The sequence below is a fragment of the Festucalex cinctus genome, chromosome 12 (assembly GCF_051991245.1).
Source record: "Festucalex cinctus isolate MCC-2025b chromosome 12, RoL_Fcin_1.0, whole genome shotgun sequence".
Classification (NCBI taxonomy): Eukaryota; Metazoa; Chordata; class Actinopteri; order Syngnathiformes; family Syngnathidae; genus Festucalex; species Festucalex cinctus.
Window position 1 is genome coordinate 17,522,370 of NC_135422.1, and position 16,761 is coordinate 17,539,130.

General features: G+C 38.9%; 1 protein-coding gene across 1 annotated transcript; it reads right to left on the reverse strand.

The window, feature by feature from the left end:
- Positions 1 to 165: 165 nt before the first annotated feature.
- Positions 166 to 16,130, reverse strand: LOC144031468 (RING finger protein 145). The gene is made up of 11 exons (XM_077538645.1): positions 15,653 to 16,130; positions 15,207 to 15,490; positions 14,174 to 14,282; positions 13,995 to 14,089; positions 13,630 to 13,856; positions 11,163 to 11,341; positions 8,716 to 8,856; positions 7,429 to 7,611; positions 7,175 to 7,322; positions 5,373 to 5,729; positions 166 to 442 (listed from the first exon to the last, which is right to left on the reverse strand). Exons 2-11 carry the CDS (start codon positions 15,376 to 15,378, stop codon positions 215 to 217), a joined length of 1,839 nt encoding a protein of 612 aa, XP_077394771.1. The 5' UTR covers positions 15,379 to 15,490; positions 15,653 to 16,130; the 3' UTR covers positions 166 to 214.
- Positions 16,131 to 16,761: the final 631 nt, after the last annotated feature.

Consider the following 16,761-nt stretch of genomic DNA (forward strand, 5'->3'; position numbering starts at 1 on the left):
TCATATTTGGTTAAAGTCTTCAAAAAATAAATAATACTAATAATATTTCCAGGAATAAACAAAGTCTGTTTGCATGTCGATGAAAGGAAGAACTTTTTACAGAACACACACACAAAAAAAAAAAAAAAAAAAAAAAAAAAAAAAAAAAAAAAAAAAAAGACGGGACTGTACCATTTGTGAAAAAAAATTAAAACAAAAAAAATGTTTATATAAATCAAAAAACATCACCCTCGTCTTGACCATTGTTGGGATCCTCTTCCAAGTCGACATCTTCCTCCGGAGGGGCCCGGTCTTCGGGTTCGAGGGCGCGCTGGGTCGTCGGCGGCTGGGCCGGAACCGTCTGGTGGCACATGGGGCACGTCCCCTGCACGTGGAGCCACTTGCTCAGGCAGTTGGCGTGGAACAAGTGATCGCATGATGTCACCACGGCCGACGTCATCTCCTGTTAATGGGCATGAACAAATCACATTCATTAATAGATTGAGAGATAGATAGATGGATGAAAAAAAATCATTTCAAATGGAGGGGAAAGGAAAAATGGAAAAATACAAGAATTACAATAATGAAAGGAAAAAAGACAAATGTACTTTTTAAATGACACTAGAAAAAAAATTGATATAAAAAGAAATACCCAAAAATATATTAAATGAAAAAGAAAAAAGTGCCCAGCAATGTAGGAAAAAAAGTAAAGTACCTATAAAAAAAAAGGCAGGTAGTAATTCAATGAATTTATGAATGAATAGAACAAATATTATTATGAATGTTCAATGCCACTTTTTTTTAGACCAATACCAGTATGAGTCGTCCACTCTGAGTAGTCACCAACACTGCCCAAGTACCGATATCACTAGCAATTTTGACACATAAAACACCACCCCGATCATTTTAAAGCTAAACCAAAAAGAGCAAATAAATAAAATAGCATTTTTTCTAGTCACTAGGGATGTAACTCCGGGTTTACACCGGTTGCGGTTGCGGTGCGGCTGCGGTGCGGTGCGTCTTGACTGCGTGCTCCGGACGGGTCAATTTTTTGGCCAATCCACACTGGCTCCGCACAGCTGCGGTCCGGCAGCTCCGTCGCCGACCACTTCCCGCCGTGTCTCGCGTGACCGCGCGGTCATGTGGTATTAAAAACAACGACAAACACACAGAAAGTCTGTGCTCAACAGAGAAGCAGAAAGAGAGGTGGACTTTTTTTATTTTGTGGCTTTCTACCTCCAATATAAACCTCTCCTCGTCCATGTTCGCTGGTGTCTAAACCGTGAATGAGCACCTCGCACGTTAACTCCAGGCCCGTCTACGCCCACATCACGTTTTGCTAGCATGCTTGCGAAATAGGAGCTGGCGAGTGTTTTATATTGAAAGGTAACAGGAAATTTATTTTGGAACTGCGTCGGTCTTCCTGTCCCGCTCGATGTGTTTTGTGCTACCTTGCCATTTGCCGGAGGCCTACCGCTGCGGCGTCCGGCAAAAATAGAAAATAGGCTATCCTTGCGGAAGGGCTGCGGCACGCCGCAGCTGAGACGCAGTCGACACGCAACGCACCCGCAAGCGGTGTAAACTGCACCATTCGAATGAATGGAATCTAATTGCTTGCGTCGCCGGAACACACCGTAACCGCAACCGCAACCGCAACGCAACCGCACCGCAACCGCACCGCAACCGCAGCCTGTGTAAACCCGGGGTAACGATATCCAAACATCACGATACGATAATTATCACAATATTGGGGAGAGGTTGGCGATATTTAAAAAAGGTCACAATATTGAGAAGGAAAAAAAAGCACAATATTGTGCTTTTGTACATAGCAGCAATGCATATAAACCACCTACGATCTCTAATAATAATATTGAGGTGCTTACTTGTTAATGCCGCACACATTGAGTTCCTCCACATATTGACTCGGTTCACAAGCATATTACGTTCCCCTTCATCTGACAATTTGCAGATTTTAAACATAGAAGGCCAAAACATCCCTAATGAAAATTAAATTGCACTAAAAAACTAGCCACCAGTGGGTGCTAGTACTGCACAAATGGAAATCAACCTGACTTTTTTAACAGATGTGTTAATTTTAAATATCGAGAACATGACGACGACGATATTGTGACAGTTTTAATATCACAATATTGCCCTTATCCGTACATCCCTACTAGTCACGAGTACCGATGCCTTCAAATAACGCCTGGTATCGACCCAATACTGATACCAATATCTGGTATCGGTACTCGCCCACCCATTGATAGTATTATTATTATAGTATTATTATTATTGTTATATAGCGGCTCAGATAATACATGTATGGATACGGACCCGTCACCAGAAAGAAATTGTAGGGGGGGTATTATTTTTTTTGGGGGGGGCACACTTTATCAACCTAAATCTAATGTTCACCCGGTTGAACAGCGGCATTGTGACAACTGCAAAAGTGTTCAGAAATATTTTCTGTTCGGCAGTTCGTTCTGAAATCTAAAAGACAAACTGAAAAAAAAATGTGTAGTTCATTTTGCATTTATTCAACTCAAAAGTTCATTTGAAACAAATCCACTCTTCACTTCTGTAAACAACTATGTCCGAATGAATGACTCTGTGACCCAGCCCCTTCTATCTGGAATTGGCTAGCAGTTGCCTTCATTTGCGTGTTGGATTAGGGCTGTACGATATGGACAAAATTTCCTTTCATTTTTGCCAGACATCTCTATTCTTTGATCTTTTGACTCAGCATGAGACTTCACATCATTTTACTTTTATGGTGCCTTCTGTATTTTGTGTTATTTTATTTCTATACTTGTACAGATTTTTTTTTTTTTTAGTATTTTCTTTGCGTGTATACTTATCTACTTATATTTACTCTAATTAATTTTATTTTGTGTTATTTTATTTCACTTGTGTCTACTAAAAGACTAATTTCTATTCCATGCACAGCACTTTGTATGCAGCAATGGCTGTTTTAAAGTGATTTAGAAATAAGGTTGAGTTATGTCGATGATATACAGAAACAACATATGGGTTCAGTGAAAAACTAAGCAGAATATCAATCCAAAAGGATGTGTAAAGTGCTGTTGTTTTTTTTTAATTAGAACTTAGTGACAGTCATCAACATGAACAAACTTGGCAATAAAAAAAGAGAATTCAACTCACATTGTACTGCAACTGCTTTAGTGATAAATAATTTTATGCTCCATAGTTGTTGTTGTGTATGTGTGACTGCTTGGGTCTGTTAACAGCATACTGTGTATTGCTACAATTCATCCGTGCTGTGTGGCTTGACTAATTAAAATAAAAGTTTGACACTCACTTGTAAACGTAACCAATGGACTCAGAATTCCCATTGATGTCAACTGTGTCATCCTGGATCGAGGTTTGGCATTTGGTGGCTTCCATTAAAGCGGCACGACGTGCTCACTGCTCAGTCTTTGTCCCAGCGCCAGCCGGCAAATGCGCATTATCTACCCGGAAGTAGATTTGGCTAAGGCACGTCTGCAGAGCGCGCGTCTCCCCCCACCCCACCCCATCCCTCCTGATCCTGATTGTCATTGGCTCGCTTAGTTGTCAATCACAGCCAAACTTGAAAGGAGGTATGTGTTTGGCTGGCACGCCATGCTTTACTTAAAACAGAAGGCGCAAGTTTACGTGACTGATAGGACGAATAGTTGGTGAGTCATCTTGCTAGGGCGGGCACGGCTGACTGACAGGGCGGGCACGGACCCCCAAGGCCCGCTCATGGCGACGGGACCGTATGGATATAATAACTTATTATTAGATTATATATTATGTTTTAAGAAAGACAACCTGAAATATAAAACCTCACTTGGATTTTTTCTTTGCTAATACTTTACACTAACCAGTAGGGGTGGGAACCTCTGGGTACTTCACGATACGATACGATACGATATGAGGTCCAGGGCTCACGATAATGATTATCTCACGATATACCGCGATTATCGATATATTGGTCAGGTAATAAATCCATGATAAAACTACTCAAGACAAACTGATATTTCTTTTTGTACCCTCACTGGAACACAATATTCGAACTGGTGTCTTCTTCACAGTGAACACTAGTGTATCCATCCATCCATTTTCTTGACCGCTTATTCCTCACAAGGGTCGCGGGGGGTGCTGGAGCCTATCTCAGCTGGCTCTGGGCAGTAGGCAGGGGACACCCTGGACTGGTTGCCAACCAATCGCAGGGCACACAGAGACGAACAACCATCCACACTCACACGCACACCCGAGGGACAATTCAGAGCGCCCAATTAACCTGCCATGCATGTCTTTGGAATGTGGGAGGAGACCGGAGTACCCGGAGAAGACCCACGCGGGCACGGGGAGAACATGCAAACTCCACCCAGGAAGGTCCGAGCCTGGACTCGAACCGGAGACCTCAGAACTGGGAAGCGGACGTGCTAACCACTCGACTACCGTGCCGCCACTCTCGTGTATTTATTTATTTATTTATTTATTTTTTTAATTAAACAAATACAAATGTGTTCTTAACAGAGACCACTTTCTGTCAACAAATTTGTGTCTTTCTTAATTGTCATGCAACATGTCAGTCAGTTACATAGTCAATTGTTTGATTTTATAAACCCTGACAATTTTTTTGTGTAACATTGCAAAAATAAATAAAATTACTTAAATATTAAATCAATATTCATATTCCTCATAAATTGTGTGCTTCAAAAATTCGAAAACAAAATATGTTTTAAAATGTTTACATTGAAGTTATAATACACATTTTTCATAGAAACGTATACAAAAGTGAGCCAGTTGCTGGACAGATACATAAATGTCTTCCACAAGTAAAAGTAAGCTCATTGAGTCTTCTTCACCTGAAGACTTGCATACATTTCCCCGCCACTCTTATGAGGTGCTCCCCCTAGTGGCCCACCAAGTAAATTGCTCAAAAAGTCATGAACAATGGAGCCGTTATAGTGGCTGTATATTAACTACAAATATAGCGATACTTGCGTAGGCGTATCGATAATCTATCAGGAGACAAAGTATCACAATTATCGATATATCATCGCACTTCTACTAACCATGTCTTAAAACCCTAATCTGAAACCCCAACCACAGTTTGAAACATTAATTTGAAACCTTTAAAACCCCTGCTTGAATCTCTAATTTATTTTCTTGAAACCCCAATTCCTGGTTGAAACCCTAATCCTCTCTTGAAACGCTCATGTGAAATCAGATTTTGAAACCTGAACCCTGTCTTGAGAAATGCTAACCTTTGTTTGAAACAAGAACTGACTTAAATCAAGTATTAAAAGTAGCAAAAACATGGCCACAAACAAGCTGAACGAGTCGTACAATCAAACAAGGTCATTCGTCTTTTTGAGGCTCACGTGTGAACCGGTACCGACCGTGAAGCAGATGGCGCAGACATCGTCGTGCCGCCTAAGCTGCTGGGGCGTGGCCCGGGGCAGCGAATTGATCTTCTTGACCGCCTCCAGTCGGAGCAGGAAGCTGCGCCAGCCCGACTGCGCCCGCAGCCACACGTTGCAGTAGGAGTGGATGACGATGACCGAGGCGCCCATCCAGCTCCACTCGCCCAGCAGCGACTCCCAGGCGCCGTACGCCACCACGCACAGCGCCACCGCAAACTCCAGCAAGCGGCTCACCGCGTTCACCCAGTAGATCACCTCGTCCAGGTTGTCCAGGGGCTCGCGGCGGAACAGCTCCGCCATGAAGAGGGAGTAGATGAACAGCGTGCCCGTAACCTGGCACAAACCGCATACAGCAAATTTGTCAAAATACAAAAATAAAAATAGAAGCAAAAAACGCACAGCTAAGCAAAAATTGTGATGTCCACCTCAAAAGTCAACAAACATCCGAGTAACGGGTGAAATGAGCCGAAAATTGCCATTTCAAAACAAATTGGTTTCCAGTATTAATTTTTTTTTGACTTTTTTTGTGCATCATCTCATGATTTGGGGGATGACTTTTTTTTTTTTCTTTCTTTTTTTTAAAAAAACATTCCAAATGGTGTTGAGACAAAAATGGCCACTTAAACCAAATGGCTTGATTCCTGTGTCTATTCGGTTGTGGCTTCTTGAGACATTTTTTTGTGGGTCTACTCATGATAGACACACCTACCAAATTTCGTGTTGCTAAGTGACACTGACTTTGGGGGCTGAATTTTGAAATCTCTTTTAGAGAGCAGTACAGAAGACTACCGGTTAATGCTTCCTGTGCTTCCTGTGTCTTTTTGGTCGTGGCTTCTTGAGACTTTTTTGGGGCTCTATTAAAGATAGACAGAGATACCAAATTTCGTGTTGCTAAATTACAATGACTTTAGGGGCTGAATTGTGAAATTTCTTTTACAGAGCAGTACATAAGTTTAAAGGGCTACTTCAAACCAAAATTCCTTGCCTCTTGTAGCTTTTCGGGCGTGGCTACGTGAGACTTTTTTGTGGGTCTACTCTTGATAGATATGCCTACCGAGTTTCGTGTTGTTAAGTAAAAATAGCTTTGGGGGCTAAATTTTCACATTTCCTTTACATGGCAGTAAAAAAGCCAAAAGGACCACTTCAAACCAGAATGACTTGCTTCCTTGTGTATTTTTTGTCATGGCTTTGTGAGACTTTTTTTTTGTGGCTCTACTCGTGATAGACACACCTACCAAATGTCATGTTGTTAAAGTGACACTGACTTTGGGTACTGAATATTGAAATCTCTTTTAGAGAAGTGTCCAGAAACTCTTCGCGACTTCAAAGCAAAACAACTTGCTTCCTGTGTCTTTTCGGTTGTGGCTTCTTGAGAGTTTTTTTGTGGGTCGACTCATAGTTGACATGCCTACCAAATTTTGTGTTACAACGGATAGCTAGCTTTGGGGGCTGAATTTTTGAAGCATCGTGGATGATGCTATCCAGTGAAAATGTCTGCTTCAAAATAAAATGACAGACTTTTCAATCACTTTTTTTGTGGGTCTCCTCATGATGGACACACCTACCAAAATCTCATAATACTAAGGGAAACTGGCTTTGGGGGCTGAACTTTGAAAAGCATTCGAGAGGCTGCCAACAAGCCAAAATGGCTTAGGGTTAGGTCTACTGTGTACATGGTTCAAATTTGGGAGCAAAACCTCAGGGACGAGTTCGTCTTTTGAAAGAACCGGGAAACACCACAAAATGAGCCTCAAATGGCTAAAATATTCTGACCCTACCTGAAGGGAGGTGAGCATGCATCCGGCCACCAAAATCAGGAGCCAGAAGTCCATGTGGAAGAACTGCAAAATCTTATATGCCAAGAACACAGGAAAGACCAGTAGAAGAAGACACATGCTGAGCCCACGCATGTGCTTCCACACGCTCCTACAAGGAGGGAAACAAAACAAAACAAAACATGATCATTATGCCACATTTTGCTTTCAAGTACCTCCTCCTCGTAGTGAGTTGAGAGCTCCCTCCAGGCAAAAACCTGTTGCGCGAGGCGGCCAGGGCGAGGACGAGCGGGTGGGTGATGTCGAGCATGGCCTGCAGCGTGGACGTCAGCACGATGAAGAGGATGATGCTAAGCAGGAAGGTCCGCTGCAGCGTCGCTGTGGCCAGCAGGCCCGTCTGCAGGGCGAGCAGCAGCAGCGTCACGCCCTCCGTCACCCCCCTGGCGAACGGACACAAGATTTCATTTCAAGGACGCATGCAGGTTCATCTTTCTTGAAACCCTAACCCTTGTTTGCATTCTAATTTAAAAAACCTAAACCTGGTTTAAAACCTCTATTTGAAACCTTAATCCTGTCACAAAACCCTACTTTTAAACCTTAATCCTGTTTTAAAACACAAATTAGTCATCTTGACACAGACTACCGGTAATCCTCGTTTAAAATATTAATTTGAAACCCAAACCCACATTTGAAACCGTATTTTAAAACCCCATCACTAGTTTAAGATGATAATTTGAACTCTAATCCTGTTTTAAAACCCCGATTTGAATAATTTGCAATCGAAACCCTTGTTAAAGCCCACAATTTGAAACCTTAATCTTGTCTCCAAAGTTAACCTTAATTTTAAACCTTAATCATGTTTTAAAACACAAATTAGTCATCTTGAAACAAACTAATCCTTGTTTAAAATCTTAATTTGAAACCCAAACCCAAGTTTGAAACTGTAATTTGAGACCACAACACTAGTTCAAAACCTCAATTTGAAACTTTAAAGAGGAAGTCAACCCCCCAAAAATGTTCTATGCAGCTCCACTTGTCTAAATATGGTATTTTGGTAAATATTTCGTCGGTGGAATATGAGTTAAGAAGCAAAATCCAGCAATTTTTTTTTTATCAGTATCAGAAGGCGGCCATTTTGCCACTTGCCGTCAAGTGAAAACGACATCACAGCTCCTCAGGGCTCAGGCAACGACCAATCACAGCTCACCTGTTTTCTGAAGCTGAGCTGTGATTGGCTGTTACCCGAGCGAGCCCTGAGCAGCCGTGATGTCATCTTCCAGTCAAAAGCAAGTGGCAAAATGGATAAAAATGGCTGGATTCTACAGCATAACTCATATTCCACAAATGTATCATATTTAACATATTATTGTCATATTATTGTCAAGACAGGTTTAAGGTTGACTTCCTCTTTAGCACTGTTTTGAAAGCCTATCCTCTAGACCTGCTCATGACGACGACAAGGCCTCCTGCACAATAAAAGGCCGACTGCGAGTAAAGCGGGCGGTTGCAGAAGCAAGCACGGTGACAGGTCGCGCGTGCCTCACCTGTGCATGACGTTGTGGTTGTGCACGTCGTCGTAGCTCCCCAGGAACAACTTGCACAGGTTGAGCAGCCCCAGGGCCAAGTAGGACACCACGAACGTCAGACCCAACAGCGAGTACGGCGTGGCACAGCATTCGGAAACACTGCGCGCACACACAAAACTACTTTCAATGCAAGTACAAATACCCCCCCACCCCCCCATCCCCCCACCCCCAGATATTAGCACATTATTTAAGTATTTATTTGCCTGACACATTTTTGCTTCTTTTACTTAGGAATTATATCATAATTGTTACTTTATTTATCCATTTATTTATTACTTTGAAGTACTAGCATTCAGTACCTTTTTTTTTTTTTTTTTTTACACCCACACCCACACCCACACACAAGTATCTGTAATTCTCTGGAGGACCAAAACTGCCAAAATTCAAAATAAATAAATGACTAATAAATAAATGGCTAAAAGAGAAATAAAAATGGATACAAAAAAAATATAATTAAAAATTATATCCCAAAAAATTAATATAAATGGAAATAAAAAGAGCAAAAAAAATATATATATATAAATAAATAAATACATTTGTATTTTAATTTTTGAATGATATTTTTTTTAATATCCATTTTGATTTTCACTTTTAGTCATTTATTTAGTCGTTTATTTATTTTTTATTTGGCAGTTTTGGGTCTCCATATAATTCTACTTTAGAGCAGAGGTTCACTTAGTTACTATGTTGCCACCTTGTGGCATTTTGAATAAATAAATGACTAAATAAATAAATGACTAAAAAATAAATACATGACTAAAAGTGAAAATAAAAATGGATATAAAAAAATATCATTCAAAAATTAAATACAAATGTACAGAAGCGTATTGCACTTGGGGAAAAAAAATCCTGTTTTTCTGACTAATTTTTTGGGGGAGTTTTGGTTTTTTTGAGTAATATTTTTTCTGTTTTTCTGAATATTTTTTTTCTGTTTTACTGAATATTTTTTTCTGTCATAAAAAAAAAAAATTCCGAAAAACAGAAAAAAAATACTCAGAAAAACAGGGGGGAAAAAATGATAAAAAAAAAACAGAAAAAAAAATATTCCAAAAAACAGAGCACCAGACTTCTGTTTTCCAAAGTAATTTTTTTGGACCTCTGAACACCAAATGACTTGGAGCAGACCTGTATATATGACTGGATAGCCGATAGCCCATACACGCCAGTGCAAGCCGTTGAAGTCACAGGGCGTAAATACATAAATACAGGTCAGTGGTATGAAACAAGTCACTTGGAGTTCAGAGGTCAAAAAAAAAAATTACTCAGAAAAACAGAGCACCGCCTTCTGTTTTTCGGAGTCATTTTTTTTTCTGTTTTTTGGAATGATTTTTTTTTCTGTTTTTTGGAATGATTTTTTTTTCTGTTTTTTGGAATAATTTTTTATGACGGAAAAAAATATTCAGAAAAACAAAAAAAATAAAATAAAATAAAAATACTCAATAAAACAAAGGTCCCAAAAACATTGGTCAGAAAAACAGGAGATTATTTTTTTTTTTCAAGTGAATGTAATACGCTTCCGTACAAATGTATTAATTTATTAATACATTTTTTTGCTCTTTTTAGTTCCATTAATAAATTTTTTTTGGCTATAATTTTCAAATTATATTTTTATTTCCATTTTTATTTTCACTTTTAGTCATTTATTTAGTCATTTATTTCTTTTGAATTTTGGCAGTTTTGGTCAGTTCTGCCAAGTCGAAATGTTATTGAAATGAGGGGGCGGTCCTAAGCGTGTCTTGGGTCGGACTCTATCGTGTCCACTATCATCTCAACTTGCGACTTGAGTTGCTAGGCAACAAGTGAGAGCAGACAGTGGACACGATAGTCGTCCATTGCTGGAGCTCTTCATTGCAAGCCGGCGAGACTTTCTTGTTCGCCGAGCTGCTCACTCGACCAATGACAGGCAGTTTTGCAACTTGTCCAACCCAAGCCACGCTTAGGCCCGCCCCCTCATTTGAATAACATTTCGACTAAAAATAAATAAATAAATACATGACTAAACGAATAAATAAATAAATAAATAAATAAATAACTAATAGTGAAAATAAAAATGGATATAAAAAACATAATTCAAAAATTAAATACAAAGTATTAATTTATTTATATATATTTTTTCTCTTTTTATTTCCATTGATATTTTTTGGGTTATAATTTTCGAATTATATTTTATATCCATTTTTGTTTTTACTTTTAGTCTTTTATTTATTTACTTAGTCATTTATTTATTTTTAATTTGGCAGTTTTGGTCCTCCATATAATTCTACTTTACAGCAGTGTCACTGAGTTACTATGTTGCCACCTTGTGGCATTTTGATGTCAAGCAACAATTTGGAAGTGAGTAAGTAGCCTTCATCTGTAGAGCGTGAGTTGAGGAGTTTTATTATTTACAGCGAGCACTTCCTCACCTGGTGAGCAGGAAGAACAGGAGACCCTGACGGGCGCCGGACGAGGCGGCGGGGGACGTGGCGCTGGAGCACAGGTGGACCACGAACAGGACCAACCAGAAGACGCTGAAGAGAAGCGGCACGGCAAACTGTGTCCACAGGGAGATAGCCGCCGGCAGCAGGCGGGACAGCGCCATCCCCTGTGTGGGATTGTAACATCCGGTCAAATGTGTTTTAAAAAACAAAAACAAAAAAAAAAAGAGAAAAGGAATGTGTTTTTCAAGATACAAGCTGATATCTTTTGTCTTGAGGTGCGAGCAAAACTTTGGTGGAAGCGAACTTCACAACAAGCAGCAGATAGTGAGCAATTTAATGAAAGGAAAGACTTGACTATTCAGTTGCCCCGTGTTCTTCACATTTATTCTGTATGCACTGTACTGCCCCCTGGTGTGCCAAGTGGTGCACACCAGAAGGAAGGCCAAATGAATTCAAGCATGAAACCGTAACACAAAACATTTCCATTCTTTCTTTGTGACAGGCTAGCTAAGGATGTTTGAAAGCGCCATATAAATGAAGATGACTAGACTTGACATGATTTAATAAGTGAAGTGCGCATCTCGAATTCAAGGTGCATTATGGTAGCGGCGTGGTGCATTGTGGGTCGGCGAAACTACCAAACGGTCATTGAAAATGAATTGGATCCGATCTGATAGAAATGTTTCAACGGCTGGAAAGTTGCTGTTTTTTATTAACATGCAAAGCATGTGGTTTATTGATATCGGGGAAGTTGACTTGCAAGCTTTAAAGTGTACAGTTAGGCAAAGATTGTCACTACTCTAATCTCCGCCATTCAAATTGATAGGGTAGTTGGTAGCCTCGTTTTTTTCCCCTCGTGCATGCGCAAACTTAATGCGCACTTCGCTTATTATCTTATCTCATGTTTTCATGTAATGGTCCTCCTTTCTGGTGTGCACACTTCAGCCTCCGGGGGGCAGTATCATACATGCAAAACACCACAACCAAAGAAGAAGCTCAGTAAGCCCAGCAATATTAGTATATACAGTAAGCCTGTGAGTATTGTGATATGATCTGTCTGTTTGTTGCTAGTATTACTTGATTAATCGACAACTATTTTGATAATCAATTAATTGTTTAGACACCTTATTTAACTTAAAATTTCAGTCTCAACAGTAAATTTTATCTGATGTCTATAATAATAATAATAATAATAATAATAATGTAATAATATATATGTATAATAATATGTATAATAATAATAATAATTTTATGTATAATACTACTACTACTACTACTAATAATAATAATAATAATAATAATAAAATTATTATTATTATACATTTCTAATTAATTGTTTAGACGCCTTAATTAATTTAAAATTTCAGTGTCTCAACAGTAAATGTTCTCTGATGTCCATAAAAATAATATTAATAATAACAATAATGATAATAATAAAAAAAAATCAATGTATAATAATAAATAACATAAAATTAAAATTAAAAAAATGAAAAAAATATTTAATGTATTATAATAATAATAATTATAATAAATATAATAATAATGTTTATTATTATTATTATTATTATTATTATTATTATTATTACTATTATTATACATTTAATTTGTAATGCACTTTACATTTAAAATAAATCTCAAAGTGCTACAGATGAGGGTCAAAACAAATTAGAGTTAATAAAACAGTTAAAAACCATCAAATCTAACAAAGTTAAAATAAATAAATAAATAAATAAATGAATAAATAAGACGAGTAGGCCTTTTTAAAAGGAAAGCTCTTAAGTCTTCCATGAAGCAATTCAACGAGAGATTGAATATTTAAGAAAAAAAAAACGCTTATTGCAGCCGTTTGCAAATTTTTAACTAACTGCCTATGACGTTCTGCATTGTTGGTTAAGTAAGTAGTGTTGTTCCGATACCGTTTTTTGGCCCCCGATACCAGCTTTGCAGTATCGGCCGATACCGATACCATACTGATACCTTAGTTTTTTTCCCCTCAACATTGGTTCAGAACATTCAAGGGCCAAAAGGATATCTTAGATCGGCATGCAGTGAACATGTCACATATCAGTGAATGGCGTGCACGAGCAAGACACAAGATGCGGCATCCAAAATCCTATATCAGCTTTGGAATTAATGGTATCGGCGTGTTACTTGTGAGTAGTCACCGATACCGATACCACTTTTTTAATGCAGTATCGGTGCCTCTGCCGATACCAGTTATCGGTATCGGAACAACACTAGTATTATGCTAGCGGACTTTTGTAAGGCATATGTGGCTTGGTAAAATACAAAAAATAAAAATATTTTAGTTTTCTGTTCAATTTCACATTAATCTTCAATTGAAAATGACGGGTTTCAATCAAATCAAGACACCTCAGTCATATCAGGAAAAATTCACAAGTTGTGTCACTCGCGAGTGCAAGTAGGACAGTACGGACGAGGGTTGGCGCACCTCCATCTTGAGCGACAGGGCCGCCTTGGTGAGGCGGCAGAGCGCCGAGAGCAGAAAGAGGCCGCAGGCGACTTCGCTCAGCGTCGTGGCGAAGGCGTGGACGGCGGGCAGCTGGGAAGCGGGGACGCCGCACAGGCGGGCCATCAGTGGGAGCGCGGGGGCCCAGAAGAGCCACGCCTTTCGTGTCTTCATCAGGAACGCGCACAGTGCGCTCATGAGGAGCTGACCTGAGCAAACATGGACACAATGCTCACTAGATGGCGCTATCCTGCAAAGGGAATTTCCATTCAGTGCCCCGTCATGGCTTGGAACCCCAATTTCAAAGTCTTATGACGCAACAATCAGACAATGTGCGTACTACTCACATGTCAGCGGCCAGGCTAATCTGTTGAAGACTTGGGTGTGGTGGTGGTTGGGCGCCCCCTGGTGGCTCGACCGCAACTCCTCCAGGACGAAGTCCCTGGAAGCCGCAACGGGAAATGGCATCACAAAGGGGCGTGGTCAAGTTTAGAACGGACAGTTTTTGAAGGCTAGTTGCACTGACTTGGCAATCTGGTGTCCCACAAAGAGCAGCATAGCAGCCAGCACGTGCAGGTAGACGCTCACAATGTGTCTTAGTGGCAGCAGTAGCAAAACCATCATCAGCAAGTGGCCTAGCACGCATGCACACAGTGCACATTGGCATCAAGATTACAAATCAATAATCATTCAATGCATTGGCTTGAGAAAAAAAAAAATAAAAAATAAAAAATAAAAACAGCAAACAGCTGAGTTTGTGGGTGAAAAGTGCATGTATGACAAAAATTTAGGAAATATTGGATGAGAAAGGCAAAAATATTTGAAAAAAATACAAACATATTATCCATCCATCCATCCATCCATTTTCTTAACTGCTTGCGCTTCACAAGGGTCACGGGGGTGCTGGAGCCTATCCCAGCTGGCTTTGGGCAGTAGGCGGGGTACATCCTGAACTGGTTGCCAGCCAATCGCAGACAAACATATTATGAAAAGTAAAACATTAAGATGAACATTACATTAAGAAAAACAAACAAAAAAATTAGCCGAAATGAATGTGTACAACACAAATAATTATTAATTTGAATAAAAAAAAAATCTTCACTAAAAGATAAAAATATTTCAACACAATGTTAGAAAATAATATGAAACATTAAGCAACAATATTAGAATACAAACTTATTATAACTACACAAATATGACAAAATTTGAAAAATAAAAATACAAAATACAGAATGAAATATCAAATACCCCTAAAAAAAATAGTAAATAAAATGAAAACAGATGCAAGAATATTAAAAATACACAAATATTTGAAAAAAAAAATACACCAAAATTTCAACTAAATATTGGCAAATAAGACATTCAAAAAACATTCTAGATGAAAAACCCCCAAACATATTTGAAAAAAAATATGGAAACAATTAAGCCATAAAAATACAAAAACTAATACATAACATTAAATATTAGGCCAAAAAAATACATGAGAAAAACACAAATTGTAAAACAAAACCGAAAAACATTATATTTATTTATTTATTAGGGTAGGGTTAACAACTCACCAAGGTAGAACATGTCACAGACGACCCATCGGTACTTGCAGAAGATCGGTTGGTCATTTTTTACCCTGAGGTGCTCCGTCAAAGCCACGATGTCGTACTTGTAGAGCAGGTCCAGCGCCAGGATGCTGGGCACCCTCAGGGCCACGTTGGCTAATTCTTCCAGTCGTGGCATGACCACAATAAATAAATACAAATATATAAAAAAAAAAAGGACTACTTTTGGGGGGGCGAGTGAACAGGCTTTGAGCGTCACATGCCCACCATTTCGTTCATCTTATAATCATCTGAAAAAGAAACCAAAACAACTCGCCATTAACTTTACTTTATCCCGAAAGCAACGGCAATACTTTTAGGTGCAAGACATTACAAAATTGTACATATTAAAATAATACAATACACGGCGTTATGACTGGTCATTAGCGACATAAGGATGAAATAAAACTTACAGAGTAGCCATCCTGCTCGTTGGCCAGCGAATTACAAACCACTTCACATTTTTACAGTAAATCAAACATTAAGTCACAACCGTACTGGAAGTAAACTGATAAAACTGATAGAAGTGATAAAATGAAAAGAAAAAATACAGACATTAAACTATAGAATAGAGAGGAGTTGGACTTCGGAGCAATGTTATGATTCCGGTTGTTTGCGTGGCCACTTCCTGTGTACGTCATAACGGAACGAGCCAATTACATTTAGGGATACTTGGAATGTAAAATGATAATAATAAAAATCTTTAAAATGAATAAAAATATACATAACGAGGTAAATGTGACGTTACATCATAACGGGAAAAAAAAGAAGTATAAAATAAAAGAATAAAAAAAATATAACGTTGTACACATAACTGTGCCACCACCTAGTGGCCAACAGTGGAAATACACACAAAATGAAGTACAGTAACAACATTGAGTTATAACTTTTAAGGAACAGCTGGAATATATTTCAGTTTGACATGCATCTGGTGCATTTCCCGGCAAAAGATGTTTTGTTTTCTGTAGAAATGTTTTTGTCAGAGAAGGTTACTGAAGATGACACAAGATGATGACAGATTTGTAAATTAGATGAAAAAGACACCCACAGAGGAAATTAGCAAACACCGGGGAGAGTGAGTAAGAATGAATAATAATTGTACGTAATGCTGATTTTGCTCCTGACTTTTTGGATTGTCAGCACTGGCAAGCTTGACCGGCAACGTTTGTTGTGTTAGATCTCCTCTGCGAGAGTTATCCAAGTAGTGGGTGGGTAAGTCTTTTTGGATTTTGTTTTCTTTCTAGCTAGAAGTGGGGTGAATTTTGGAGAAGCAAGCAGCTCACAACACCAAAGGAAGAATAAGAATAAGAATAAGAAGTGATCTCCGCTGAATGCATGCCCAGCAGGGTGTGTCACAGGATTACAACTCATTTGAAGCCCTACTTTAAAACCCTAAACTATAGGCTTGAAACCCTCATTTGAAACATTAACCAATGTTTCAAAGAAAACCCAATTTGAAACCTTAACAATGCTTTGAAATGATACTTTGAAACCCTAACTTTGGCTTGAGACCCTAATCCTG